At 41.9% G+C, this 27,598-nt stretch overlaps 2 protein-coding genes and 1 non-coding gene across 3 annotated transcripts; 1 reads left to right on the top strand and 2 right to left on the bottom strand.

Moving 5' to 3' along the window:
• On the top strand, positions 1-6,305 carry SLIRP (SRA stem-loop interacting RNA binding protein). Its single transcript, XM_004584575.3, has 4 exons — positions 1-160; positions 3,696-3,754; positions 5,405-5,512; positions 6,191-6,305. The coding sequence occupies exons 1-4, from the start codon at positions 4-6 to the stop codon at positions 6,260-6,262; spliced, it is 396 nt and encodes a 131-aa protein (XP_004584632.2). The 5' UTR covers positions 1-3; the 3' UTR covers positions 6,263-6,305.
• On the bottom strand, positions 6,306-27,169 carry SNW1 (SNW domain containing 1). Its single transcript, XM_004584365.3, has 14 exons — positions 26,821-27,169; positions 22,902-23,055; positions 19,662-19,823; positions 16,041-16,136; positions 15,841-15,947; positions 14,971-15,075; positions 13,274-13,343; positions 12,420-12,485; positions 11,066-11,182; positions 10,219-10,360; positions 9,051-9,147; positions 7,534-7,651; positions 7,052-7,215; positions 6,306-6,968 (listed from the first exon to the last, which is right to left on the bottom strand). Exons 1-14 carry the CDS (start codon positions 26,832-26,834, stop codon positions 6,770-6,772), a joined length of 1,611 nt encoding a protein of 536 aa, XP_004584422.1. The 5' UTR covers positions 26,835-27,169; the 3' UTR covers positions 6,306-6,769.
• On the bottom strand, positions 23,618-23,747 carry LOC118759858 (small nucleolar RNA SNORA30/SNORA37 family). The gene has a single exon (XR_004996435.1). It is a non-coding gene; the product is annotated as a small nucleolar RNA SNORA30/SNORA37 family (small nucleolar RNA).
• Positions 27,170-27,598: the final 429 nt, after the last annotated feature.

Here is a 27,598-nt window from a genome sequence, read left to right as displayed (position 1 = left end):
CAGATGCCGCTGTTCCGGATCCGATCGGTTTTTCCGGGGTCGTCCTCTTCTTGCCCACTAAAGATGGCGGCGTCTGCCGTGAAGGGTGCTATGGGGCTGCGAACAAGTATTAGTCGGCCAATTGCTTTTGTCAGGAAAATTCCTTGGACCGCAGCCTCGAGTGAGTGTCGGATATGTGGGAAGGTGGAATTCTTTGGGCTAAAGAATCTTTAAAATCCGCCCTGCAGATTTCTGTAACGCGTGGCTGATCCCTCCTGACCTAGAGAATTTTTTCTTCTGATTGATTTTTTCCCCCAGCTTTCTTGAGCTTTGGGGTGGGGCAGGGTGGGGAACGCAGGCAACGACTCCTGACTTTTGAAGTGATTTGGTAGGGAGGTTTGGTAACTCGAAAGTAGGCAGTGTGCACGTCGATTCGAGATGGCAAGGTCGTACGGCAGATTTCAGTTAAAACATGCAGACCCGAGCGAGATCTTCGGAGGAGAAAGGGGTGTGTGTGTCAGATCTCCCTGGTAGGGAAGCGAGCTCCAGGGCGTTTCACGGGGGCTTGGATGCGGGTGGGCGTGGAAGGACGGCAAGGAACGGCTGGCCAGTTGCAGCGGTCAGAGTGTAGGTGTAGGTCCAGAGATGGAGAAGTTTGAGAGCTTGGCAGGTGGATCCCGGGGATCGTGATTGGAACGCGGACTCTTACAGCCCAGCGTGGCTCTGTAACAGCGATAACCTGAGTAGCGGAAGGGAGCCCAGCTTGAATGACATGATGAGATTTGTAAAACTGCCCCCCAGGATCATGACTTGGAGTGAACGAGTTTACATGTCAGTGAGTGGATTTGCACAGCTACTCAACGAATACTTTTTTCCTACTCACTACACTCGAAGCTAACAGGAGAGGCTTTTTCTGGAGATCGTTGGAGTAATGCGTTTTGAAATTTCTCCTCAGCTGGTTTTGTCAGCTGTCGTTGGCACATTAGGTTTTTCTGTCTGCTGCCGAAGCACAATCCATGGTTCCCTTTTTTTTATATATATAGATATTCATGGGCAGCTCCCTTAAAAGAATCAAGCAAGGATTATCCTCAACTTTTGTGATTCACACGTGAATGGTAGGATGGGAAATGGATTGGTTTGCGCCCCATCTTTTCCACGTGTGAAGACAAAGCCCAGTTGAAACTCCCTCTCCGGTCCTGTGAGTTGTCTCTAGCGTCTGGGATGTGTCTGGGGTGTAGATTTCCAGGCCTGAGAGAGCAAATGTCAATAGTTTCTCTCCGTTCGCTTCAGAAGATTTTTTGGCAGTGTGTCACTGTTACACCTTGTTCTGTCCTTGGGCAGCTGTTTCTCCTAAACACAGGTTGTTTGGGAGGACTACAGTCCTGTTTGGTCTGTTGGGGAAGTGCTTTTCAGCATCTTTAATGGCTTAAAACATGTTCATTCGACACTGTTTCACTTATTCTCCAGTACCATGTTCTGGAAGATCCTGGTTATGCCAATTGGTTTGACTACCCACCAGAGACCCTCAGAAATTTAGCCTCCATGATTGTTGAAGGATTTTCTGACATTTAGTTATTCAGTTAGCCAATGTTGTAACCCTATATTGTGCATCAGAAACGATAAGCCTGTTACTTTTCTTTTTTTTTTTTTTTAAGACTTATTTATGTTTAATTGGAAAGGAAGATTTTCAGAGAGACAAAGATCTATCCCCTAGTTAACTCCCCAAGTGGCCACAAAGGCCAGGGCTGAGCCGATCTGAAGCCAGGAACCAGGGGCTTCTTCTGGGTCTCCCACATGGATGTAAGGTCCCAAGGCTTTGGGCCATCCTCTATTGTTTATCAGGCCACGAGCAGGGAACTGGGTAGGAAGTGGAGTAGCTGGGACTAGAACCAGTGCCCATATAGTATCCTGGTGTATGCTAGGTAAGGATTTAGCCATGGGGCTATTGTACCTGGCCCACGTTTACTCATTAATTAATTTATTTTTTTAAAAGGTTTATTTTATTTTTATTGGAAAGTCTGATATACAGAGAGGAAGAGCTGTCTGATGATTCACTCCCCAAGTGACCATAACAGTTGGAGCTGAGCCAATCCAAAGCCAGGAGCCTCTTCTGGGTCTCCCATGCGGGTGCAGGGTCCCATGGCTTTGGGCTGTCCTCGACTCCTTTCCCAGGCCACAAGCAGGGAGCTTGATGGGAAGCAGGGCTGCCGGGATTAGAACCCGTGCCCATATGGGATGCTGCCGCATGCAAGGCGAGGAATTTAGCCACTAGGCTACTGCATCCATTTGGAAGGCAAAGTGATATTGAGAGTCGTGGTCTTCCTTGGCTGGTTTATTCTCAGTGCCCGCAACAGTCAGAGGAGAGCCAAGCTGAAGCCAGGAGCCAGGAATACCATCTGGGCTTGTTGTGGCTGGCAGGAGCATAAGTGCTTGAGCCATCACCTGCTGCCTCTCAGGGTGCAGTCAGAGTGGAAGTGGAGGTGCAGGACTTGAAACGGAACTCGAATGGGATGTGTGCATTCCGGCCATCAGCTTAACCGATTGTGCGACAGTACCTGCCTTAGTGCGGTAGTCACTGTGGTAGAGTTGAGAATATAGGCAGTCCTTGAACAAGTGAAGTTGACATGAACTAGGATCCATGAACAGGTGATATAAGAGGTACATTGGTAAAATACAAGCACTAAGTTGGAAGGGAAAGAGATCAGGTAGTCTTGATCTTTAAGACTATACATTAAGTCTTTATTGTCTCACAAGGATAATGCATTTTATTGTTTTGTGCCAAGAACCCAGCAAAATCATTATGTATTTGGGTTGGGTCTGGAAGGGTAGTTGGAATTTCGGCAGGGGGAGACGAGAGATGCAGGATATTTAGTTGGCTGTACTTGGGAAGCAGTAGGGACTGTGGCAGTAAAGGCAGGCAGGGGAACAACACGTTCTTAAGCACCAGTGGTTTAACCTAACGCAAACCACAAATTATGAAAGACTAGTGAGTTTGGAGTTCATTTTGAATTCCATAATATAACTAGCAACACACTGAGGTGTATTTGTCTTCTATGTGATCAGCACATAGGGATTCTTTTTTTTTTTTTTTTTTTTTTTTAATTTAGAGAGAAGGAGATCTTCCATCTGCTGGTTTACTCCCCAGTTGGCTGCAATGGCCAGAGCTGAGCTGATCTGAAGCCAGGAGCCAGGAGCTTCTTCCAGGTTTCCCACATGGGTGCAATATCCGAAGGCTTTGGGCCATCCTCCACTGCCTTCCCAGGCCACAAGAAGGGAGCTAGAGGGGAAGTGGAGTAGCCAGGACATGGACTGTTGCCCATGTGGGATCCCAGCAGATGCAAGGTGAGGATTTAGTCATTAGGCTGTTGCGCTGGGCCCAGCTCACAGGGGTTCTAGCCACACATTGTGCACAGTACCAGTACCTGGTGTAGCAACACTGAGGGAGTGCTGAGGATGCGGACTGCAGCCAACTCGGCAGTGCTTCATCTGTCTGCATTCCCACCCCACCACCAAATCTGCATCATTACTGATTTAATAATTCAATAATCAAAGCTTTAGTTTCAAAACTGCTTCTTTTAAAGCTTAAGACTTTCAGTAATTGTGCACAAGTAGCTTGAGGATTCTCACAGTCCTCTTACCGTCTAAGTGCAGTTTGGACTATGGGAATTACAGTATGAGTGTAGTAACTTTTCAATATGATTTCTCCCTTGGCACAGGTGCGCTGAGAGAACACTTTGCACAGTTTGGCCATATACGAAAGTGCACTGTACCTTTCGTGAGTATCATCTTAAGAAAAAGTCCTTGTGTTACCCTCTAGTTCTTGATTTTTTTTTTTAAACATAAATCAATTTATATGTAATGGAATGAAACAGCTTATAATATTGATAAAATTATGTATGTTGCTGTTGGTTAAAAATTTTAAAACAACATCAGAACTATTAGTTTTTTGTTGTTGCAAGGATGTTGCTTAATAGTTCCAATGACTCCTGTCTGGACACAGCTTAGCCACACCCTCCACACAGGGTCCCGGATCACTGTAGGCCAGGCGCCACCTGGGACTGCAGTCTTTGTCATCACAGGCTGACCATGGCATAGACTGCCTTCCCAGCTCCCTCAGATTTGTTGAGTGGCAGGATGAGGATGCTGTTTCCTTATTGGCTTTTAGCTTCGAGCTTGCCCCTGGAGGTTGCTTTTAGAAATTTGAAAGGCAGAGAAGAGAGAGGAAGAGACAGATTTTTCGTCTGTTGGTTTACTCCCCAAATGGCCACAATGCCCAGGACTGGGCCTGGCCAGGAACTCTGCCCAGATCAGATTGTCCATATATGTGACCAGACCAAACACTTGGGTCATCTTCCATTTTCCTAGGACCATTAACAGGGAACTGGATTGGAAGTGGGTATATGTGGCAACCTAACTTACAGTGCTCACAGTGCTACCACAGGGGACCTGGAAACTGGTTTCCATTTTTCAAACATTACAAAATTGTAACATGACTTTATCTCAACTAGTGTTCACATGAGGGGTAGGAATGCTTTAGAAATCATCTTGTCAAAGGTAAGGGAGATCAGGAAGAGATCACCAGAAATATCCTGCAGTTTGTAAGAATTTTTCTTTGTGTGTGGGGGGAGCAAAGTACAATATAACATTTTTGACAAAACTAATGAGGTCTTCCACAATGGGTAGATGTCCTTGTATTTGTCCTTTGTTGGCAGGGTTTTGACAGGGTACATACAGAGACATTACAGTGTCTTTTCCACAAGAGATGGATATGGGTTGGATAAACACTTTTTGCGTAAGTCTGGAACTAGGCAGTAAGGGAAAATGCCATCTTCCCTTTTTTTCTATTAGGAATAAGTGATAATAGTGGCAGTATAGAAAAGGTGAATGGTCTCAGAAATGATCTGATGCAACTGGGTTTTGATGTTCAATTTTCTTGTGTCTAGAAGTGTTAGAAACAAGAGTACTTAGGCATTGAAATTTCCCTTGAGTGGGGAATGCACCTAGAATGATAAGAGAACTCATTACCCACATCTCTACTTGGTAGTGGAAAAGCAGAGGCAATCATGAGGACAGTAAATGGACGGTAAAGCAAGACTACTGACCTTTATAATCATCTGTAATCTGCCCAATTAGTTACCTCTGGATAAACTTAATGTAAAATGAAAGCACAAAGTTGAAAATGTATTTAACCTACTAAGCACCTAACTTAGCATGGTCCACCTTGAATGTGCTCAAAACATTTAGATCAGCATACAGTCATCTAATGCAAAGTACATTTTATAGTAAAATGTTAGTATCTTGTAATTATTGAATACTGAAAGTGCAAAACAAAATGGTTATAGTAAACTTCTATGTCAATATAAAGTTTAAAATTTCTAAGCTAAATGTCTGTAAGCTGGGGACCATTTGTATTTTGAATTTTTAGGACAAAGAGACTGGCTTTCACAGAGGTATGGGCTGGATTCAGTTTTCTTCACAAGCAGAACTTCAGAATGCATTACAACAGGAAAACCACATTATAGATGGAGTAAAGGTAAACCCATGTTACAATGTGAGCGTTCTGTGTGTTGGTAGTGTGAGGTGATGGGGGATTTTGGACAATTTCTAACTCAAGTTTCCTTATTGCTTGTTACAGTGTAGTGGGGACAGAGTGCCATCCTGAAAGGTCTGGGGAGGGATGCAGGGTAAGACCCTGTGACAATTAGGAAAGCAGCAGACACAGCTGTTCACTGTCCAATCAGGCAGTCCTGAGGTCCTGGTTTTTCCCAGGTATCACACAATACTGGGCGGAACTTACTTTAAAAAGAAGGAGATGGAGATCCTCCTTCTGTTGGTTCTCTCCCTAAATGCCTGCAATTGCTAGGACTGGGTCAGGCCTCATCCAGCACACGGATGGCTCATCCCACATGGGTGTCAGGGACCTATTTGAGCCATCACCTGCTGCTTCTCACGGTGCACAGTAGGAAGATGGAATTGGGAGAATCAGGATTTGAACTTAGGCTCGTTACTAGTGGATTTGGGCACCCCAAGTGGCACCTTCATTGCTGTGCCAAATGCCTACCTGATATACAATTTTTAGTTGAGACTAAGGGAGTCTTAAGGTGTAACCGCTTGAGTTCTTAGTGCTGAATCCCTAACAAAATGGCAACTAATTTTTAATGTTTTTGTAAACATTGCCTTTTCCTTACAGTACTTATTTGGTTTTTTTCAGCTCCAAGTTCAAGCTCAAAGAGCAAAAGTTGTGAAGGGGGATCAAACATCTGATGAAGAGAGAGGTTTTTGAGTTTTAATTACTACCTACTTAATAAAATAAATGTGACCAAGAATTTTGTCTAAATGTTTTTATTTGAAACAGCTGCACTAGACAAGACTTGACTTTCCCTACTCCAAAATGAACTCAATAGGGCCAGAATTCATTTGGCAGGGCAGTTCCAATATGTGAACTCACTGTGGTTGGGGTAACCTTGTTCCTAAGCAGTTGCACTTATACAGATATTAGCCCCACACTACTGGCATCACACAAAAGGAAGTGGGAAGTAGCCTTAATTTTGTGTGTAGGGAAGTATGTTCTGTAAGTGCCGAAAGGTGGGAGACGCAGAAACAGAACCCACTCTTTAAAAAAATCTAATTCAAAGTAGAATTCCAAGCCCGCCTCTCATAGTACAAAGTAGCACAGGGATCTGGCACACGGATTTGGTTTTATCCTGACCATTTACAAAGTGTTCCCCATGTGACCTGCATTGTTAGGGCTATGGTTAACAGTTCACGTTCTCCGAGGAGAGGTAGCCTTCTACTCCTTTCTCCTCTTCTTGCTTTCATGTTCGTGCTCCTTGGGGCGGCTGCTGTCTGAAGGTCTTTTGGAGCCACCGTGCTGTTTGGCCTCTTCCAAAAATTTGTCCAAACCAAAAGGATCTTCCTCAAATTGAACTGGTCCTTCTCGGCCTCTCTGCCTACGGTCCGAACCAGAAAACTCCTTGTCGGGAACAAATCTAGGGGGAAAAAGAAAGGAATATGAAATACTTTGTTTTTATTGGTGTGAACACTGAAGTGGAGTTGTTGTCTGCTTTTGTACCTGTTGGTCTTTATTTTGGATTCTAGGTCATCACCATACATGTCCTTGTCCAGATTCTTACTGGGCCTGTAAATACTCTGGGCCATATCTTTACCGCCTCTCCAGGCTTGATCATAAACATTGTAAATTTCATCTTCTCCACCTGCAAATCCACTGTCCATACCCTGTAGGAAGATGATATTAGTTAAAATTGTATGCATTATTAAAAACTGAATCTGATTACATTCATATTAAACCAAAACCCTTGCTCATTTTATAGTAATCTGAACTGCAAATCAAAAAACTGCTACAAAGTGCACTGACTTTTGCTCATATTACCTTTAGGGCCTCAACCAAAGTCCCATTGCTCTTCCGTATATGCTGGTATGTTTTGGGCCGATCCAAATCTAAGATGTCATTTTTCTGTCCTCTCCTCTCCCCCACTGCCCAAGATAAGTATTCATGACAATACACAAGACAAAGTGTTTGTAAAATCCTTGTACCTTGGATTGGTTGAAGAGTCTTTGGTCATACTGAACTTCATTGGAAGTCCGAGGATTGGGCACACCAAGAGCAATGACCTCACTGATGTCCCGATTTTCATTTCTCTGTAGTTTTGACCTATTTTGAAATATGATGTTATCAAGTGAAAACTTTACACACAGGTTAAACAAATTCAATTTAAATTCAACCAATCTCAAAACAGAGGAAATAATATATTATGCTGATGTTTTAGGAACACATATTCCTCAATAATATAACCAGACTGGCAGTCCTGAGTCCAGCATTTCAACTACAATGATTAGGGGATACAGGATGTTACAATTAGGACTTCCTCTTGTTAGGTCAAAAGAACTTCTGGAAGAGACTCATTATTGCCATGAAATTCTTCCATACAAGCAAGCAACCAGCTTAGGTCCACGCTGAGATGAAACTGCAGTGGTCTACAGGTGTCACATGGTTTGGGGAGTTTGGAGAAATATATGCAAACTAGATGTATCACAGAAAATTCATTTTCAGTAAACCAGAATCTGCTCATTTGCCTATGTTAAACAATTTTATCCTAGTAGTATTTCTATGAAAGACGTTAGTGAGTTGATTACTTACTCAGTATGATTCTTGGCATTTGGATTAATGTAATTCCCCTGCTGTTCCAATATTATGCCATCTACATTCTCATGAAGGCATGGTAACTGTCACCACTTACTTTACTAGACTCATTACTTAAAGTAATTTCTATAGACAATTTATAACTGGTTTTAAGGGCCCAAGAGTGTCATTAATTAAACATTCTCCACTTCATTCCTCTTTGCTACATTGTACATTTACTCACACCTCTGAATGCAGATCCTCGGCTCGGCATGATTTCATACACTCAGAAATAAAATATTAAATAACTAACAGCAATACTAGCAGGAAACTTCTTTTTAAATGTACTTTGGAAAAATGGACTGCAACAGTTTATAGGATGAGCAGAGTATGGAAAAACACATTTGGGAAGAAAATGGTTTCATAATTACCTTTAATGCTCAGAATTTCACCTCTATGTTATAGCACTTTTCTGAACTTTTTCAAGATTTTAAATTACTATTTATTTGAAAAGCAGAGTCTGAGAGAAAAAGCAGAGAGAGAGGGAAGAAGAGAGAGGACAGACAGGTAGGTCTTCCATGTGCTGGCTCATTCCCCCTGTGGCTGCCAAAACTGCAGTTGAGCAAGGCTGAAGCTGAGAGCCACTCCTTTTGGATCTCCCAGGTGAGCGCAGGAGCCCATGCAGCCTGGCTGTGCTCTGTTGCTTTCCTAAGCACATTAACAGAGAAAGAACAAGCCGACCCAGCGTTCCAATTCACTACTTTTCTCATAGACATTATCTGAATTTTCTTTTCCATAGCCCCATCACGTTCATCCCTAACTCCCTAACTTACTCTACAAGGTAAGAGAAAAGATTACTTTTAGGGATAACCAATTTTGCTAAAATAAGGTAGTCAAGTGCAAGAAAACCAAGACAAATTAGTTAACAAACCTCTTGTCAGGAGCTGCCCTGGACAGGTTGCGGTCATGCTGCCTCTCCTTTCGTCTGTCGTGCCGGATTTCATCGCGCTCACGTGCCTCCCCATCCTCTGAGTGGACACCGTTCAAAATTAGTTTATAACTATATTATCCATTAATATTTGAACAAGAGAATATCCTTTAACATTAGCTAAAAGTTCTAGAAACTTCTTTGTAGTTATACCATAATTCCTGCAATAGTCAAAGTTGGACCAGACTGAACCCAAGAGCTGGAATTCCATCTAGGCCTCTCAGAGACCCAAGTATTTGGGCCATCACCTGCTGCTTCCCAGGGTGCAATCAACAGGAAACTGTGATTGGAAGTGGTACTGGTACCTGATCTCAGGCACTCCAATGAGATGCAGATGTCCCAAGGGACATCCATGTTGCACCCAAAATGCTATACATCCCTTTAAGTTTCTGTGATAAGGTTATGATCCCTGAAGTGAGGCCTATTAGAAGTTTTGTATCTGTTTTATTTTTCTCCACTGAGATCACCAGCTTCTACTGTACTTATCATTAAGTTTTCGGACTGTCTAGAGCCTCTGGGATACTGACTGCTTGATCCAGCTCCCAATAACTCCCCTGCCCCCAGTCTCACAGAAAATCTTGCATGTACCATGTACCTTACTCACAGAAGGTGTTCAATATGAACTGAACAAACTAAAGATGAACTATACTGCCTAGGAGTTATGCATGAAATTAAAACCACTCTCACCAATTTTTTTATATTAGAATTTGTTCTCTCATTCTAGTTTAAGAAATATACTAGACTACCAAATAAAGAGATTATTGGCAAATTTAATGATTGGAAAGTAGAAACATCCCTAGATCATTTTGCTATGTGGGAAGCTGAGTTATTCATTTGGAAATTTCTCTATATTTGAAGAAAATTAAAATAGGGAAAAATAATAATGTGATTTTTAAGAAGTGTATCACTTGGAACCTTATAAGTTTTAGAATAGTTTTATATTGGACACCCCTCTAGAAACTCATATTTCAATTTCTTTGCTGCTTCAGCTTTTAAAGACAGAGGTATTCTCCATTTCTAGACTATTTCTGAAATACCTACATTTTTTGTTGTATTTCCCGCTTTTGCACCTTCACAAGGTAAATTTGATATAGTAATGAGAATGCCATACCTTTTTCCACGTGGGTTTTGATCCCAGCTCTCCTCTCCCTGGCTTTCTGGGCCATCTCTCTTAGTTTTTCTTCGTGTTTCTCCTTTTCTTTTTGTGCCATCTTTCTCTCTACTTGAGCACGTGTCTCCACAGCTTCACGAGCCTGTTAGGAAAGTCAGATGCTAGGTATGACAGTATCACGGTACAAACTCTACAGCTACCATCTAACTGCTTGGCTAAAGTCTGGTTTGTCAGAGCAATTATGCAGAGAGGGAGATACAGACAAATTTTTTATCTGCTGTATCACTCCCCAAATGGCCACAATGGTCCAAAGCCATGAGCCAGGAGCTTCTGCTGCTTCTCCCATGTGGATGCAGGGAACTGGGATCCTGAGCAATCCTTTGCTGCCTTCCCGGGCCATCAGCAGGCAGCTAGATCGGAACTGGAGCAGCCAGGACTTGAACTGGTACCCATATGAGATGCTGGCAAGTGCAGGGTTAGCCTGCTATGCCACTGTGCTGGCCCCTAATCAGAATGTCTTAATTGCCTTTCCTTGCAACTGCCCTTCTGGGGATATCTACATCTAAATTGTAAAAAACAGAATTCCAGCATGACACCTAGCAATCTTCACAAATAGTAGTCCAGGGAGTCATTCTTCTGGAATGTTATGAGGCAGTTGGATTACCACTGGTGGGATGTAGATACAAATGCAGAAATGCTGGGACCAGGTATAGAACTGTCATTAGCACTTGTTGGCACACATACCTCAGGTACCCAGGACTGGAGTTAAAAAATTAGTACCTTCAGTTATCAGTAAGAGATTTATAAATTATCAAGAGTGCAAAACAATTGAATTCACTAGACCAACCTTCCGATCAGCAATGTAGAGGGCTTCAGCCAATTTTGCAAAGTTTTCATTGATGTGTACTGTCTGCAGACCCCTCCCATCAGCAGCCAGACGTTTGTCCAACGGAATTGTATAACCCTAATATAAAAGCAAACACGAAAAAATCAATTACGGAAAAACTATAAAACTAAAATGGGAATATTTAAGAACCACTTAGTTCTTTTTCTTACATCTTCACAATTATGCAAAACAGCACGTAGCAACAAGTGGTTTGTGTGCAAGATTTAAGTTCTTAACATCTGTTGTCTCGCTTAACCTTCATGTAACTCTGAAGCTGGTAACGCTGCTGCTTGCTTTTAGAAGACACAGGCAGAGAGCTAATTTAATGTCCCCAAGGTCATACAATTAATAAGTGAATGAGCTAGGGTTTAAATTCAGACAGTATCCTAGAAAAATATTCTTATATTAGTAAGTGTGATTATAATGAAACAAAACTACTGCCATAGTTGAACAGTTGCTATTTATTGAGGTAAATTTTTAACAATCACAAAAAAACTAATTACTGTAATCATAATATTCACAGGTAGAGCTTAACCCACTGCATTGTCTTAATGCCTTTTCAGTTTTAGAATTCTGTGTAAATAAAAAACAAAAAGCAGCTTGCCAGAAAAAACATCTATTAACTTTCAGCTTTAGCATTATTTTGCAAATTTCTGACTAAATTGTTTATCCTAGCTCAAGGTGTTCTAATAAGGTACTGCAGAAACAATTCAAAATACCACTTGGTTACAAACATATTAAGCAACCCAATCAGACCAGCATACAATTTTTTTACCTTAAGATGGGCATCATAACTTCCTTCAATTCATGTTTAACTATTGGGATTAATGATCCCTTCTTATACATAAAAAATAGTACCATGAAACATGATTCAGGAAAGAAGAAACTGTGATAAGAAAACATGCCTCACATTTTATAGATTCTTAATGAATTCTGCAATGTTATGAAAAGACATAAATGGTTGAAAATTAAAATCATGAAAATATCACACATTCTGTTCTTTTGTCCTATGATCATTTAGATGTTTAATTACTTTCAGAAATAATTTTTACATACAAATTGAGTTTTTTAAACCATATTATCTTCCTCTGACATAGTACTTTACATCATTTTCTTTATCCCTTTTCTAGGGATTCTGCAATTCATTCCAAGATTCTACACAGTATTCATATGCCTGACATATATTTTTGAAAAATTCAGCTAAGAGAGATGCTAAAATGCTAACTAAAATTATCCAGACCGTGGCTCTCTCCTGGCTGTTTTCCAACAGGTTATAATTATTAAGAAGATAATTATTTTACTACAGCTTACTTACCTTGGCATTTTTCCAATTGGAAATACAAGGAGGAATCTTCCACTCTTGTTGTTCCTTTACAGTCATCTGAGATGAGAAAAGAGTGAAAAAGAGACATGTTTTTAGATTTTTATTGCATCCAAAAAAATCAAGTATGGTCATCAGCTGCCTTAGCACGCATCAGTCTGTGGTAAGCTGTACCTGTGGTAGTGGTCCCCCGGCCTACTGACGTGGAAGCTGCTGCTGGTTTGTGTAATGCCTGCATATGAACAGTGCCCACTGCCAGGCTTGTTTCCTTTTGCTTCAAAGGCCACCCAATATATACTGATACATGTTGAAAGATGAAAATTCCATTTGTTCTGGTAGCATTAGATAACCACAGTCCCAAATCACAGATTGTAATAATTTAAAACTAATGGAAAAACTTGAGAATGATCTGGAAATTATTTTTCAGTTATAAGATACTGAGAAGTATTTTTCCTTAAAGAGATCTGGCCGTTTTTGGGATGAAAACTTTTTCTTTTGGGTACTAAGTTATGTCCAAAAATTTAGAGATTATCAGACCTGATGAGCTCATGTATTTACTTTCTGTAATATTCTTAGGTGAAATGATGGAGTTTATTTATTCCACTAAACGCAGGGTTTAAGTTATTAATAATGAAACCAATGCTGACACTTTACACGCAATGTCATAGCAACCTCTAGAAATTATATTTTTCAGTCTTTCTAGAGCTTTATTTGGTCTGGAGAGACAAATTAAAAATAAGAAACTGCAAGTCAGTGTGATGTGTACCTAAATAGACATAGGGAGATTATTTATAAAATGAATAATCATGTGTACAAACGAAGATTTTAGGGTACAAGAAAAATAATACCTTTCGGCTAGGAGAATGCATGACGGGAGCAGGAGGAGAAGGTGGTCCCCGAGGAATTTTCTTATTAATCCTAAGAAAAAATCAAAGCACATCACTGTCACTTTTCCCCTTCTTAGTGACTCTATCTCAACTATACCATTGTTTTGTTGCTAAACTTCTGAACAGAGGCAAAAATAAGAGACCTTGTAATGAACATTCATCGATGGCAGACTTTCCACATGGCTTCAATCATTTATAAAACAGGGCCAACTACGCCACTCAGTACTCACCCCATCTCCAGAATATTACCATTCATACAATAACGTTTTAAAAGCAGTTCTGAGGGCCCGGCGCAGTGACCTAGAAGTAAAGTCCTCGCCTTGAATGCCCCAGGATCCCATATGGGCGCCGGTTCTAATCCTGGCAGCTCCACTTCCCATCCAGCTCCCCGCTTGTGGCCTGGGAAAGCAGTTGAGGATGGCCCAAGGCTTTGGGATCCTGCACCCATTTGGGAGACCTGGAGGAAGTTCCTGGCTCCTGGCTCAGGATCGGAACAGCACCAGCCATTGCGCTCACTTGGGGAGTGAATTATCAGACAGATCTTCCTCTCTCTCTCTCCTCCTATCTATATATCTGACTTTGTAATAAAAATAAATAAATCCTTAAAAAAAAAGCTCTGAGATGTAATCAATATACAATTATATGTAAAGCATGCAAATGAATTAAATTTTGACATATCACAATTCAAATAGTGAGCATCCTTCAAGTTTCTACATGTTCCCTTCCTTGCCCTCATGTTCCCCACAGGCAACCACTGATTGTTCCTTCCGTCACGACAGCTTAGCCTAAAACATTTGATACAAAAGGAATCATTGAGTATTGAGTATTTGCTCAGTTTCTTTGATCAGCATAATTACTTTAAGATTAATTTACACTACTGTGTATATTAATGGTTCATTCCAAGGGCTAGCACTGTAGTACAGCGAGTTAAGCCATTCTGGTTGCTCCACATCTGATCCAGCTCCCTACTGATATGCCAGGGAAAACAGAAGATGATGGTCCAAGTCTTTGGACCCTTGCACCCAAGTGGGAAGTCTATTTAATAGAGTTCTAGGCTAAAGGCTGCCCAGTCTGAGCTCTTGCAGCCATTTGGGAGTGAACCAGTAAATGGATGATTTTCTCTCTAACTCTGCCTTTCAAACAGGTAAACAAATCTTAAAACAACAAAGTTCACTCCTTTGATTGCTAAATAGTATTTCATGTACAGATGGATGTACTATAGCCTGTTTCATTTGTTAATAGACATCTGGGCCAATTTTCTTCCCTGGTATCTTTTTGTTGTTGTTGTTAATTTATTTCTTTGGTGTCTTTTTAAATAACTGTTCAGGAACCAGTGTTGTACTGTACTGGGTAAAGGAGCCATCTGAAGTGCCGGCATCCCACATGGGCACGGTCTCAAGTTCTGGCTGCTCCATTTCCAGTGTAACTCTCTGGCCTGAGAAGGGCAGAAGATGGTCCAATTGTCTGGGTCCCTGCCACCCGGATGAAGCTCCTGAATCCTGGTTTAGAAATCACCCAGTCCTGACTGTAGCAGCCATCTAGTGAAGGAACAAGTAGATGAAGATGTCTATTTCTCTTCCTCTATAACTCTATTAATTAAATAAATGTAAAACAAAACCAAAGCATAATGGCTATTTCTCACCAAGTGTGGTACTTACTTGAACCTCGGAGGTTCCATTGGATCTTTCTGCATTTCTACCATCCGAATCACCCTCTGTTTGGCTCCAGAGTTGAAAGCCACACCTTGCTGAGATGGTGTGTATCTGAAGAAAGCAGAAGAAAACTAAGGTTGCTACTAATTCAAGCATTCACTAGGCATTTTTCTTTTATTACAGTCATAATCCAGACTAAATTTTCAATTTCTTTCATAGAGTACAAAATAATTAAGAATGGCAGACAAGAAAATAGACAAGAGAATGATCAGAAACTGAGTTACAAGCAAAATATAAACTAGAGAGACATCAATTTGCAAATAATTCAGCTTCGTCTATTTTCCAACATGAAGGTGCAGTGTTCAGTTTCAGAAGTGGCCTAGAAAACCAGGGTCTATTTTATAAGTCTGCTTTTGAGGAAAGAATACCTGCAATAATTCCAGCAGACAACATACAGTTAGCAGGTTTTGATTAATCATAGGTTATTAAAGAGAATAATGGCAGCTGCCCTAGCAGCTGTCAATTTTCCCTTTTGTGTGTGAATTATCCTTCTACACAAAGATTCAGGTGAGTACAACACCTCAAGACTCAGAAGCATTACCAGGAGTCCTGTTACATATAAATGGAAAACTGTAAGTAATTTGGTTTGTATCACATCCAGCAGGTAACTTGATTTCTTCCAGGGGAAAAGAAAATGAAAGCAGAATATGTAACACCTTTGAGTGAACATTTTAAATATTTTCCATAAAAAGAATTAGGTTCATTACTCCAAACAAGGCATTCATAATTGTGAATGAGGATAATGAGAAAAATATAAGGACTCCCAACTTAAACCAAGTCTGAAATGAAATTAAGACTTTCAGGCATACTTCATACCGGATATACTGGGCAGGGGCCAGTTTATCCGCAGCTCGAACTGGCATGGCTGCAGCAACCTTCTGTGATACGGACTTTTCCAAGGCTACTCGTGTCTTTTCTGTTATCTGAAATAAGAAACATTGCAATAACATTTGGTTTAGAAGACAATCAGGACATAAAAGTCATCTAAAACGATCACACGTATCAATGCCCCTCACCTCTTTAATGGCTTCTTCGTCGGGCCGTTGCAGGTCGGGATCATCAGCATTCATAACCTCCTTCGGAACCAGGTCAGAGTATTTACTGTAAATGACCTAAGATGTTCAACACCAGCAGAATTAAGGAAAACAGAGAATGAGAAGAAACATCCTCATTACTTCATCCCAGACATCACATTTACAATAATGACACTCAATTTTGGCTTTTAAATTTTAAAACCAAGGAAATAAACAAATACACAAATACACAAACTGCCACTCAGGCTGCAAATTAGTAATTTTTCCCATGACTCTTAGAAATTAAAACTGAGATCTTCTAATCAAGTCAATAGCCAAACAAAATGGGCCAGCCAAATCTTATGTATTAATGATTCCCATTTCTGAAGTGTACTAGGACTTGAAATTAATGATGATACAAACTTTCTTTAGAATCATGACTTTGGACGACAAACTCACCACAATTTAAGTCAGGTTACCAAATAATTTCTAGATTCACTGGGTCTGGAAAATTTCACTGACCTAATACTATTCATAATGTTCTTTTTTTTGGCATCAACTCTATTCATAGACTAAGAAAATGAACATGTGCCACAGTCAACCTAGAACGTTTTCTTCTATGAAAAGGCAAAAATGAGGGGAAAAAAACAAAATACAATCTATATACATAAACTTATTTTATATTCACAGTCCAGACTTAAAACTGCTGTATGATTTCCACTTAGCCAACAGTTTTTATTTGGCTGCCACCGAAGTAATAGGTCCTAGAAAGCAGTATTATTCACTTTCATGTCATCCATACTTGGCAGCAGTTTCAAAAGAATATACAAGGCAGTTTTGTTTTTTAACTTTATATATATATGTTAAAGGCAGAGAGGCATCCTCTGCCTCTTAGCTCCCTCTCCAAATAGCTACAACAGCCAGGGACATGCCAGGCCAAGAGCAGGAGCTCGGATCTCAATCTGGGTCTCCCAAATGAACGCTAGAGACTCAAGTACTGAAGCCATCACTCACAGCAGTATGTGTGCTAGCAGGAAACTGGAATTGAAAATACAGCTCAGACTTGAACCCAAGTTCTCTGACATGGGATGTGGCTATCCCTGCAGCATTCTAACTGCTGTGCAAAACACCTATCCCATATGTCAGGTTTTAAAGTAAAAAAAAAAAAAAAAAAAAAAAAGACTAGAAATTTAACAAACAATAAGCATTCATCCAGATCTAAATCAAGGATTTAGAAGTTCACTGGTACAGAAGGAATAATTTATGGATATATATATAACAACAAAAAAACAAAACAAAACAAAACAAAAAAAGAGACTTCAAAAAAATCTTTCTGTAGATGAAAACGGCCTACTATCACAAGTCAAAGTCTTACACTAATAATTACATTCCACTGCTTAAAACAGGTTAAAGGACCTGCCTGTTACTCTTTATTTTATGCTTCACAGTAAAAAATACTTTCTGGCTTCGGTGACCTGACCAGGTTTTGGACTATAGCTTGAATCCCCCTCCAAAATTTTCAGGTGTGCCTCAGCCCTAGCAGCTCTTGTTATAAATATCCTTCAACTCTGGACCTTTACAGAGTGTTGTTTCCAGGTTTGCTACAGAGTTCTCCAACTTCGTGTATCTCGGAACAAAACCCTGCCTGTCCTCATGACGTGTGCACTGCTGCCACACGCAGATCCTAACGTTATCCATCTACGGTACTCTGTCTGATCGCAAAATAAAAATGGTAGCAACGGTTAACATTACCGAGCACTTACTGAATGCCACATTTGGGCTTTATCTATATTGACTAATTTAACCTGTTCTATCAACCCAAGGAGTATGCACATTGATTATATCCACATTATTGATGAGAATATTCACTAAACTGTCATCAGGGGCTAAAACAATGTCTAGTCCATTGGAGGTATTTAAGTCACGATTTTTTGTACAAATGAATGAGTAATTAAATTTTAGAGATGCCTTATTACTTGCCAAAGCTGTTCAGATTCTAGGCCTGATAGAACTATCTACTTTAAGGTATCAATTTCCCAGAAAAAAATACTATCATAATTAAAATCTGATTGTTTTTCTCAGAAATGGAAACAGGCATCAGGTAAGGGACTACACATGATGTCTGTTGCAGCACAAGCCGCAGCACTGATACATGTGCACTTCCTGGGCTCACCCTCTACGAGAACTCACTTCGGAAAGGACTCACGGCTGACTCTAATCAGAAGAGTGAGCGGTCAGTGCTTCAAGGCCATGTCACTACAAACTGACCTTAAAAATTTCATCTGCGCATGACACAATGGCTCAGTGGCTAAAATCCTTGCCTTGCCAAGTGCCAGAACCTCATATGGATGCCAGTTCATGTCCCGGCTGCTCCACTTCCCATCCAGCTCCTTGCTTACAGGCAGGGAAAGCAGTAGAGGCTGCCCAAAGCTTTGAACCTTGTGCCTGCATGGGAGACCCAGAAGTTTTTAGCTCCTGGCTTCAGACTGGCTTAGCTCTGGCCATTGTGGTTATTTAGGGAATGAATCAGTGGAACAAAGATCTTTCTGTCTCTGCTCTCGGTAAATCTGATCTGTCTTTCCAATAAAAATACATGAATCTTTAAAAAAAAAAAAATTGATTTGGGAACAGAAAAACACCTATACCACTACATACTGAAATTTGTGTAGTGTTGTGAAAAATAATATCACCAAGACTGTAAAGACTGAATCACTTTCATGCAACAATCATTACAGGAAGGGACTATCCCCCCTCCTTAAGCAAATGGTCCCCAGGTAGAGTTTATGTGTGTTCAGTAAACTCTCAATATGAATTCAGTACACCTGCACCATTTGATGCTGCTTATTTGGATATTCTAAGGTTAACAACCCTTTAAATGAGAATCAGTAAGATTCTATCATTTTCAAAGACTGAGTGAAGGACATCCAGAGAGCAAGATGCCTCCATAGTGATTAACTGTAAAACCCCAAGTTTTTATAGCCTGGGAACCAAATGTGTAGTACATGCCAGGAGTCAAAGGGCATAGGAAGGGTTATGTAAAAAATTCACTATATCCTGGGAAGGTACCAAGAGCACAAATGCACACAAAATAAGATAAGGCAATAACTCATCCATGAAATCTATTACTGGCAATACCAATGTGGGAGAGTCTTGTTCCTGGTTCCTGCTTCTGGCCTGGCCCCACGCCACCCTTGTAGCTATCTAAGGAGTGAACCAGAAGATGGAAGACCTCTCTCTCATCTTTTATCTCCTGTTTTGCTCCCTAAATGACTAGAATGGTCAGGGCTGGGCCAAGCAAAAGCCAGGAGCATACAACTCCATCAGGGTCTCCCACGTGGATGTCAGGGTCCCAAGGCAGGGCCTTCTTCCACGGCCTTCTCCCAGGCATTTCAGCAGCGAGCTGGATTGAAAGCAGAGTAGCCAGTACTCAAAGCAGCACTCTGAAATGGAATGCCAGCATTGTATCGTAAACGGGAGCCTGACCCCGGTACCACAATGCTGGCCTCTAATGTTCCAATTGAAACACAGACCAAGTAGCAAAAGAGTGATCATTTCTATGCCAATTTTAAAAATTCCTCACAAAATAACTATCAATAAAAAAAAAAAAAATCAATTAGAGATTACCTTGTCTTTTGACTGTCCTTGTCGAGCAATCGCATCATATTTAATTTTTCCTTCAGGATCTACCTGAATGGCCAGTGCATTTGACATTTTTTTCTTGCGTCCCATATCCAGTGGATATTGAGCCACATGGATCTCTGGAAAAGCACCTCCATCTCCAAAATCCTGTATATTTTTTAAAAAGAGGGGGGCAGAGAAAGAAACAAGAATAGTTAATAACTATTGAAAAGCCCAGATATTTGGATACTTATTTATTCAAAAATTATCAAGGCATTACAGACATCATAGTAAATAGAGCAGCAAGAAGTGGAGCAGCAAGAACACAAACCAGAACCCATAAGGGCTTCACAAGCGGTAGCTTTACCCACCCTGCCACCCTGCCACGACACTGAACCCAGGAGTTTACATTCTAGTGGGCTAAGATATGAAAACCAAGGTCTGGGATTTGTGATTAATATAAAGGTGACACAGGGTCTAGGAAGACAGGCTACTTTGCTTAGAGTAGTTGACAGGGCCTTACACACTTAATAAGCAAAGAAACCGGTGAAGCTATAGTTATGGCAGAAATGTAAAGAGTTTTTTCTTGGAAATACATTTTATTATATCATTTATTCACATTCACATGAGAAATAAATATTACAGGAAGAAGCTAGAAATGATATTTTCACTATTGATTATATATTACTTAGGAAAGAGAGCTAAGAAGTTCTAAAGTAAAACATACTAAAAGAAGTCTGTCAATTAAGTCTAATATTTAAAAAGGCAGATCAAATAAATATGAATATCAAGCACAATTTTCAAACAAAACACCTTAGTATAATTTCCACAACACTGCTCATATTTATATCATTTAACCTCTGTAATTCCTCAACATCCTCATATTTCCACGCAGAAAAACGTCAGGTTCAGAATAAGTAATTTCTCCAAGATTCTGTAGCTGGTACATGCAGAACTTGAACCTAATGTTTTAATTTCCTTTTACTTATTTGAAAAGTAAAGTGACAAAGAAACAGAGAAACCGCGCTCCTCCAACTATGATTCATTCTCAAATGCCCCCAGCATTCATGGCTGAGTGAAGCTGAGGCTGGAAGCACAGAGCCATACGTCTCCCACGAGGATGGCCCTCTAAGTGTGGCCCTCTAAGACGCACACTGGCGGGATGCTGGACTGGAAGAACTTGAACTCTGGCATTGTGATAGGTGATGCAGGCTCCTGACGAACGTACCACAATGCCAACCCCTAAATTCAATACTCTGACTCCAAAAAGGCTTTGTATTTATTTTCTTTAAAATATTTATGTATTTATTTTTATTGGAAAGTCAGAATTATAGGGGGCCAGGTGAGGTAGCCTAGCAGCTAAAGTCCTCGCCTTGCACATGCTGGGATCCCATATGGGCGTTGGTTCATAGCCCAGAGGACCTGCTTCCCATCCAGCTCCCGGCTTGTGCCTGGGAAAGCAGTAGAGGACGGTCCAAAGCCTTGGGACCCTGCACCTGCATGGGAGACCCGGAAGAAGCTCCGGGCTCCTGGCTTTGAATGGACTCAGCTCCAGCCATTGCGGCCACTTGGGGAGTGAATCAGCAGACTGAAGATATTCTTCTCTGTCTCTCTTCCTCTCTGTATATCTGACTTTGCAATAAAAATAAACAAATTCTAAGCAAAACAAAACAAAAAAACCTTGTCTTAAAAACATTAAAATTAATCATCAGGTGTTTGATGAAAAAAATTAGGAATATATTCACTTCTACAAAACATTAAGCAGGATTCCATTAGACCTAGGATATGAGCTTTTAGGTACAATACAACCAACCTGCCAAAGAGAGGTTTGAATTTCTGAAATCCAACAGAATAAAGTAGAGATATTTCTTTGTAAATTAAGCAGGGATAGCTAAAGCGTTCCTAAGAAAAGTGCTTCTTGTCCATGGCATCCATGCCCATCACACACGCCCAGATTTGCTAGAGTTCAACTATAATAAGCACTTCAGAACTCTAGAGGTAGTATTACGTCGTCACTGAGCTTGACAGAAATCATAGCTTTCACTTTGCAACCAGAACAAAATGCTTTCTTCCATCAGAATATTCACTCCTTTCAAGAAGCGTCCACAGCATTTCCAAATTAGCTGCTCATTTTGGTTTGATTTTCAAATCAACTACTCAGTTATATCTAGATGCATAAAACTGTGATAATCAATATTTTAAAAAGCTATTGGCAGCTGAATGTGATAGTGCTGATACGCAAGGAGATAAAATGAAGCCTAGAACTCTGTAACTACTGAGAGGCCAATGAAGCCCCAGGTCCCTCTGAAGAACACCCCATCTCTCCACCAGCCAGGGCTGCTCAGGACCTTTCTGCCCAGAGACGGGGACACTACCTCCTCTTTGCTTCTTGAAAATTATTCTATCAGAGAGAGAAAAGCAACAAACCTCCTAATAACTGTTAGTAAGATTGCCTTTGCACACCAGTACTCACAAAGACCAGAGGGCAGCTGAGGGAGAACGCAGGGAATTGTGTTAGGACAAGACATGAGCCAGTTGGGGAGTCACGCTCCAGGCTCTGTACTGAGTCTGGTGGCAGGGGAATGACAGAAAGGGACAGACCGAGACTGCAGGTAAATCTCAAACGCTTTCTTTCCTCCCGACATAGGAAAGAAGGTCATGTAAGGAGGCGGCCCTGAAATCAGGGGAAAGCAAATGTACGGGACTGTGAATGATTAGGAGAGAAAGTGTTACCAGGGAAAAGTATTATTTTAGAATCCGCTAGAGATACAGAAAAGTCATCCCACATTCTCCTTCCCCAAATTCACCTTCAAATTTTGTGTCTTACACTTCCTACATTCTCAAGATGAAGAGAAAGGAAACAGCAGGGGAAGCGTTGCTGAAATCGTCCCTGCAGGGTTATGGGGCATGATGCAGACTGCGGGAAGCCCACCAAGAACTCCACTCCCATCATCCTTATTTTCATCTCTTAATTCCCCATTATTTTCCATATGGTATAACACATACTTCAAAGCAATATGTACATTTGTTTTGTATCTATATGAGTTTGACTTATGAGACCAGAACAGCGATAGTAAGAAAAAGATGAATATTCCGAGGAAAACACGTGTCTTGAGAGCTTACGATCAGATTGCGTCTCATACTGACATTCCCAGTCAGAGGTTCCAGGGTTTGAAGTTAATGAAAAGTGTGCTATGATAAATTTCAGCAACGTTTAACGCATCCAAACTAGAGGTCCCCACTTGCCTCTAAGAGCCGAGGTATCCAGCCTTTCCGGTACCCGTAAGGGGGCGGCTCTCTTCGAGACGACACCAGTGAGGTCTGCCTCGATCTCTGGGATCTTGCCTTCTCTTCAGCCTCAAGCTGGTCCTGAGAGAGCTGAGTAGGTGCAGGTAAAAAGCTACAAGCAAAAAAAGGAAAATTTTATAAACTCTCACATTTAATCTGTTTCATTTTGTCCATCTGAGAGGATTTCTCCTATGTTTTACTTTAAGCCAAGGGAGAAGACTTCTCAAAGATTATGGCAGTACTCATTTTTTAAAGAGTCATTTATTTTTATTTGACAGTCAGATATACAAAGAGGAGGAGAGACAGAGAGGAATATTTTCCAATTGATGATTCACTCCCCAAGTGGCCGCAACGGCTGGAGCTGTGCCGATCTGAAGCCAGGAGCCAGGAGCTCTTCTGAGTCTCCCACATGGGTGTAGGGTCCCAAGGTTTTGGGCCATCCTCGACTGCTTTCCCAGGCCACAGGCAGGGAGCTGTTGGGAAGTGGGGCTGCTGGGATTAGAACCGGTGCCCATATGGAATCCTGGTGTGTACAAGGCGAGGACTTCAGCTGCTAGGCTACCATGCTGAGCCCTAAAAATGTTTCATTCTTCATGGCACATGGCAAAAAGGGAGAAGGTCTCAGGTCAGAGCAGCAGGACAAAGAAAGAGCAAGATACCAACCACAGCATGGTTCCTGTCCCACTCAGTATCTACCACCACTGGTACAAGTCCCAGGGCAAAGATACAGTCGGGGGTTTTCTTTCAGCACCAGCTACCAAATCCTGGCCCCACTGTCAGGGGCAGGACCTGTGAAAGTGCTACCATTCTTACCAACTTTTAAAGATTATATTACAGGGCCTGGTGAGGTAGCCTAGTGGCTAAAGTCCTCACCTTGAACGCGCCAGGATCCCATATAGGCACCGGTTTTAATCCCGGCAGCCCTGCTCCCCATCCAGCTCCCTGCTTGTGGTCTGGGAAAGCAGTCGAGGACGGTCCAAAGCCTTGGTACCCTGCACCCATGGCTCCTGGCTCCTGGTTCAGATCGGCTCAGCTCCAGCCGTTGTGGCCATTTTGGGAACGAATCAATGCACAGAAGATCTTCGTTTCCTTCTCTCCTCCTCTCTGTATATCTGTCTTTCCAATAAAAATGAATAAATCTCTTAAAAAAAAGTATTACAGTGATATCCTAAAGCACCACAAGAGAATTCCAGTAGATGAATAACACGATGAATGGAAAAGTAGTTCAGGTTCCTCGGTGGGTTTTGTCCAGAAAGCATACTTGAGCAAACAACAGCACTTCTTCCTCTATTTAAAAATATTTATTGGGGCAGGATGCAGGTTATGATCGTATTTGCAAAAGCTGGCATCCCATCTGGAGTGGCAGCCCATACTGGAATATCAGCTTAATGCAAGGCTATTCGGTTTCTTTTCTCTCATTTTTTTAAAAAGGTTTTTTTGATTATTCAGGTTCAGGTACTATGGTGATAAGAGTATAAACAGCTTATGTCTCTTAGTGGAGAAAGACAATCAAACAACCAAAGAAATCCATAATTACAAACAAACTAAGCAATGAGGGAGAGCAGACAGTATGACGACAGCACGCGGTCTGTGGGGTGGTGGGAGGACCGTGTGTGATGGGTACGAATCCAGAGTTCAAGTCCTTACCAGTGTCATCTATTATCCTGGGTACCTATGAACCTCTCTAAATTTGCCTACTTATCTGTAATAATACATCACAAAGGTTTATCTGCCTCATACGGCTCTTAAGTATTAAGATACAAATGAACCCTTGGCAGAGTGCCTGGATACTACTCAATAAGAGCTGCAGAAAAGTCTGAACTGTGGGGAACTATCCTGGGATTTCCTCCATCTGGGCTGGCTTCCCCTACCTTCACTCCCACCAGACCCTCTTGTGGTTCCCAGAGTACTCAGCCTACCGGAATGCAATCATCTACTCACTGACCTGGCCTTCTCTCACCAGACCAGGAGCAACTAAGACAGGGCTAGTGAATCTCACTTCCTTGATCCTAACAGCAGTAGGCAGTTCAGCTGACAGCAGGGGCTCCGTAGACCTCACTGGCTGCCCTGCCCTCAACATCCTGCCCTTTCTAAAGCCTTGCCGCCTTTCCCTGAAGGCATTGCAGGGGTTTTAAACATGCTACTCTCTCAGTCATGAAATACATATTTATTAAAATTGTTTTCCCTCTATATTTTTATGGTAAACTCTTCTCCAAACCTTTCACGGGTTGGGATCTAGCATTTATATCTTTGCTCAATTAATTCCACTTTCCTAAAGTTGTTTTCTGAGTAGCCTGTCCAAAACGGCAAGCAGAACTCTGAATTTGGAGTTACCCTCTCTCTAATGCCTTATTTTCTTCCTAGTCATCAGTAACTGAAAATGCATTCCTGGTGTGTTCCCCTCACAGTCTGTACCACTGAAGTGCAAGCTCTGTAAGACAGTGTAAAGGTATAGGAAGAAGTTTCTTTTACTATCTCACTCAACAATCAACCGAACATGCACAAAGCTTCTGGCACCGGATGTTTGAATCTATCCAACTCTGACCCTAGCTAGGGGCCAGTGTCAGATTACACAGGCTGAGGGCTGTCTGGCAACACTGCTGCACACGCACACTGCTGCACACGCCTGACCCACTAGGTCCAAAGCAGATTCTCTCCACCCCTCTTCTAGAACATGAGACACGTGTTTATTGATTCATTATAGATGACATTAGGAAGACAAGAACAGCCTAAGAAAAACCAAGTCGCTGGCCACTTCACAACCGCATTGTTTCAATTTTCAGCACACCATACCCTCCACACCCGTCTACCCACTTCCAATTTCACCTTTTTTTTGTCATAAACTCACCCACACGGTTCACCTCACCTAATTGCTTTATTTTTTCTTGCTCAAAATTATTATCTACATAAATGAACACTTTGATATGTGTCTGTCTTGGGCTGAATCTTCCCTGTGGCTAAGGGTAGATTTCGCTTCTCTATAACGAACCTCTAGGATACACCAAGGCATTGAAGTCATTCCCTAAATAAAAGTCTCCTTCACTTATCACTATTATTATTTTAGGATTCAGAGTGTCATCGGCCTGGATAGAGATGTGTGAGGAGCTCCGGTTCGTGTTCTTTTCCTTCACAACCCTCTGTTAACTTCCAGACCACACACCTGCCAAGTCCGCGTGGAAAGTTTTCTTACTGCGACGGGGCAGCAAGGTCGCCCACGAAGTTATGTAACTTCTTCCACATAGAGCACCTTATCTCACGGCACAGAGCCCTGGGCTTACGGTTCCCAAGCCAACCGGGAAAGGTCGCGATCTCAGGCCATTCTAGTTGACCGGCGAAATTCTCTTTAAGATTCAAAGTTACCAAGGGTGGAGCGGCGGCGCCTAGGAGGAGCAGCCAGCGGCCACCAATAGAGGCTAAATCTCAGATGCCCCTGGTCGGTTCTGGGTCCCTCTTTTCAGGAGTCCTCGTTTGGGGCCACAAGAGTGGACAGAGCAATGCAAAAAGAGAGGCGATCGCAGACACCGGCCGGAGCGCCGCGCATCGCAGCCCGCGCGCCTCTCCCACCCCATACACACACACCCCCGTCCCCAGCACCCCCCACGGGCTTCAGCCAAACACCGTGCAACTCTTCAGCTCCGGAGGTCCCGTCGAAGCTTTTAGCCCTTCCGAGGGATCCAATTCAACCCGGGAGGCCACTCGGGAAAGATCCCGGCTTCGGCGAGGCCTAGCCGTCGCGGCGGCCGGCTCTAGCCACGGTATCGAATCGCTTCTTCCTGTGCCCCTAGCCAGATCCCTGGACGGAGAGGATAGGCAGGGAAATTACAATGCTGGGCACTACCAGATCCTTCCGTATCGCCCACCCAAACCAAAAACCCACCTGGTGAGCGCCATCTTCTTCCGCTTCTTCTAACGCGAGCGACGGCGCCGCGGGGCGGGCCTGTTCCCGGAGACAAGGAACAAAAAAAAGGAAAAAGCACGCGTTGCGCAGGCGCCGCCGCCGAAATGGCTGCTGGGACTTGTAGTTGTTTAAAGGGGAGTACCATTCAGTTCCCTTCTGATCAGGCAACGGGTTTTCTTGCCACAATCCACTTCGGCAAAAGCCTAAAAAGTACTCGTAAACTATGATATGATAGGGCGTCCCCGCAACAAAATAACGAATTTTAAGGACGGGGCTTTTTGAAGTACTTCTATTTGCTTTCCCACGCAGATCATTCCGCTAGAAGGGATATGTAGAAGTCTGACTCCAACATGTGAGAGGGTTTTGGGAACGGGAGGAAGTTGTGACTGGAGAATGGAGAGTTCTTGGATGCCCGGAAACCATTCACAATCAGAACTGTTCTTGAAACGGTATCGTTCCTCCCCAGTCACATTCCTGGGTGCTTATGGTATGTTTCCCAAAAACGCTGGTGGGGAAAAAATGGAATTAAAAAAAAAAGTTTGTTTTTATAAATAAACACAAATTGAAATTTATACCAAGTTCTTTTTATCATACGTATTTTGCTAATGTACATTTTTCATGGAGATCGGTTGTGTTTCTGTAATCGTTGCTAAGTTACTTTTAACACATTGCTTATGGATTGTTATGTGTATGTATTTTAATGTGTTAAGTAAAAATTTCAGGAGGCCGTTGATTCGGACTGCTCTCTTATAATAAG

The sequence above is a fragment of the Ochotona princeps genome, chromosome 26 (assembly GCF_030435755.1).
Source record: "Ochotona princeps isolate mOchPri1 chromosome 26, mOchPri1.hap1, whole genome shotgun sequence".
NCBI lineage: Eukaryota > Metazoa > Chordata > Mammalia > Lagomorpha > Ochotonidae > Ochotona > Ochotona princeps.
The sequence above is the reverse complement of the archived record's forward strand: the minus strand, read 5'-3'. Positions and strand labels throughout refer to the sequence as shown.

What these genes read in the sequence shown, in the direction of transcription:
- SNW1 (XM_004584365.3), bottom strand. An exon ending in GGATACCTCGGCTCTTAGAG is followed by an intron (nt 19,824 to 22,901) that starts GCAAGTGGGGAC and finishes AAAAATATACAG; the next exon opens with GATTTTGGAGATGGAGGTGC. An exon ending in AAGGACAGTCAAAAGACAAG is followed by an intron (nt 16,137 to 19,661) that starts GTAATCTCTAAT and finishes TGAACATCTTAG; the next exon opens with GTCATTTACAGTAAATACTC.
- SLIRP (XM_004584575.3), top strand. Translation starts at nt 4, where the DNA reads ATGCCGCTGTTCCGGATCCGATCGGTTTTTCCGGGGTCGTCCTCTTCT. An exon ending in TCCTTGGACCGCAGCCTCGA is followed by an intron (nt 161 to 3,695) that starts GTGAGTGTCGGA and finishes CCCTTGGCACAG; the next exon opens with GTGCGCTGAGAGAACACTTT. An exon ending in ACATTATAGATGGAGTAAAG is followed by an intron (nt 5,513 to 6,190) that starts GTAAACCCATGT and finishes GGTTTTTTTCAG; the next exon opens with CTCCAAGTTCAAGCTCAAAG.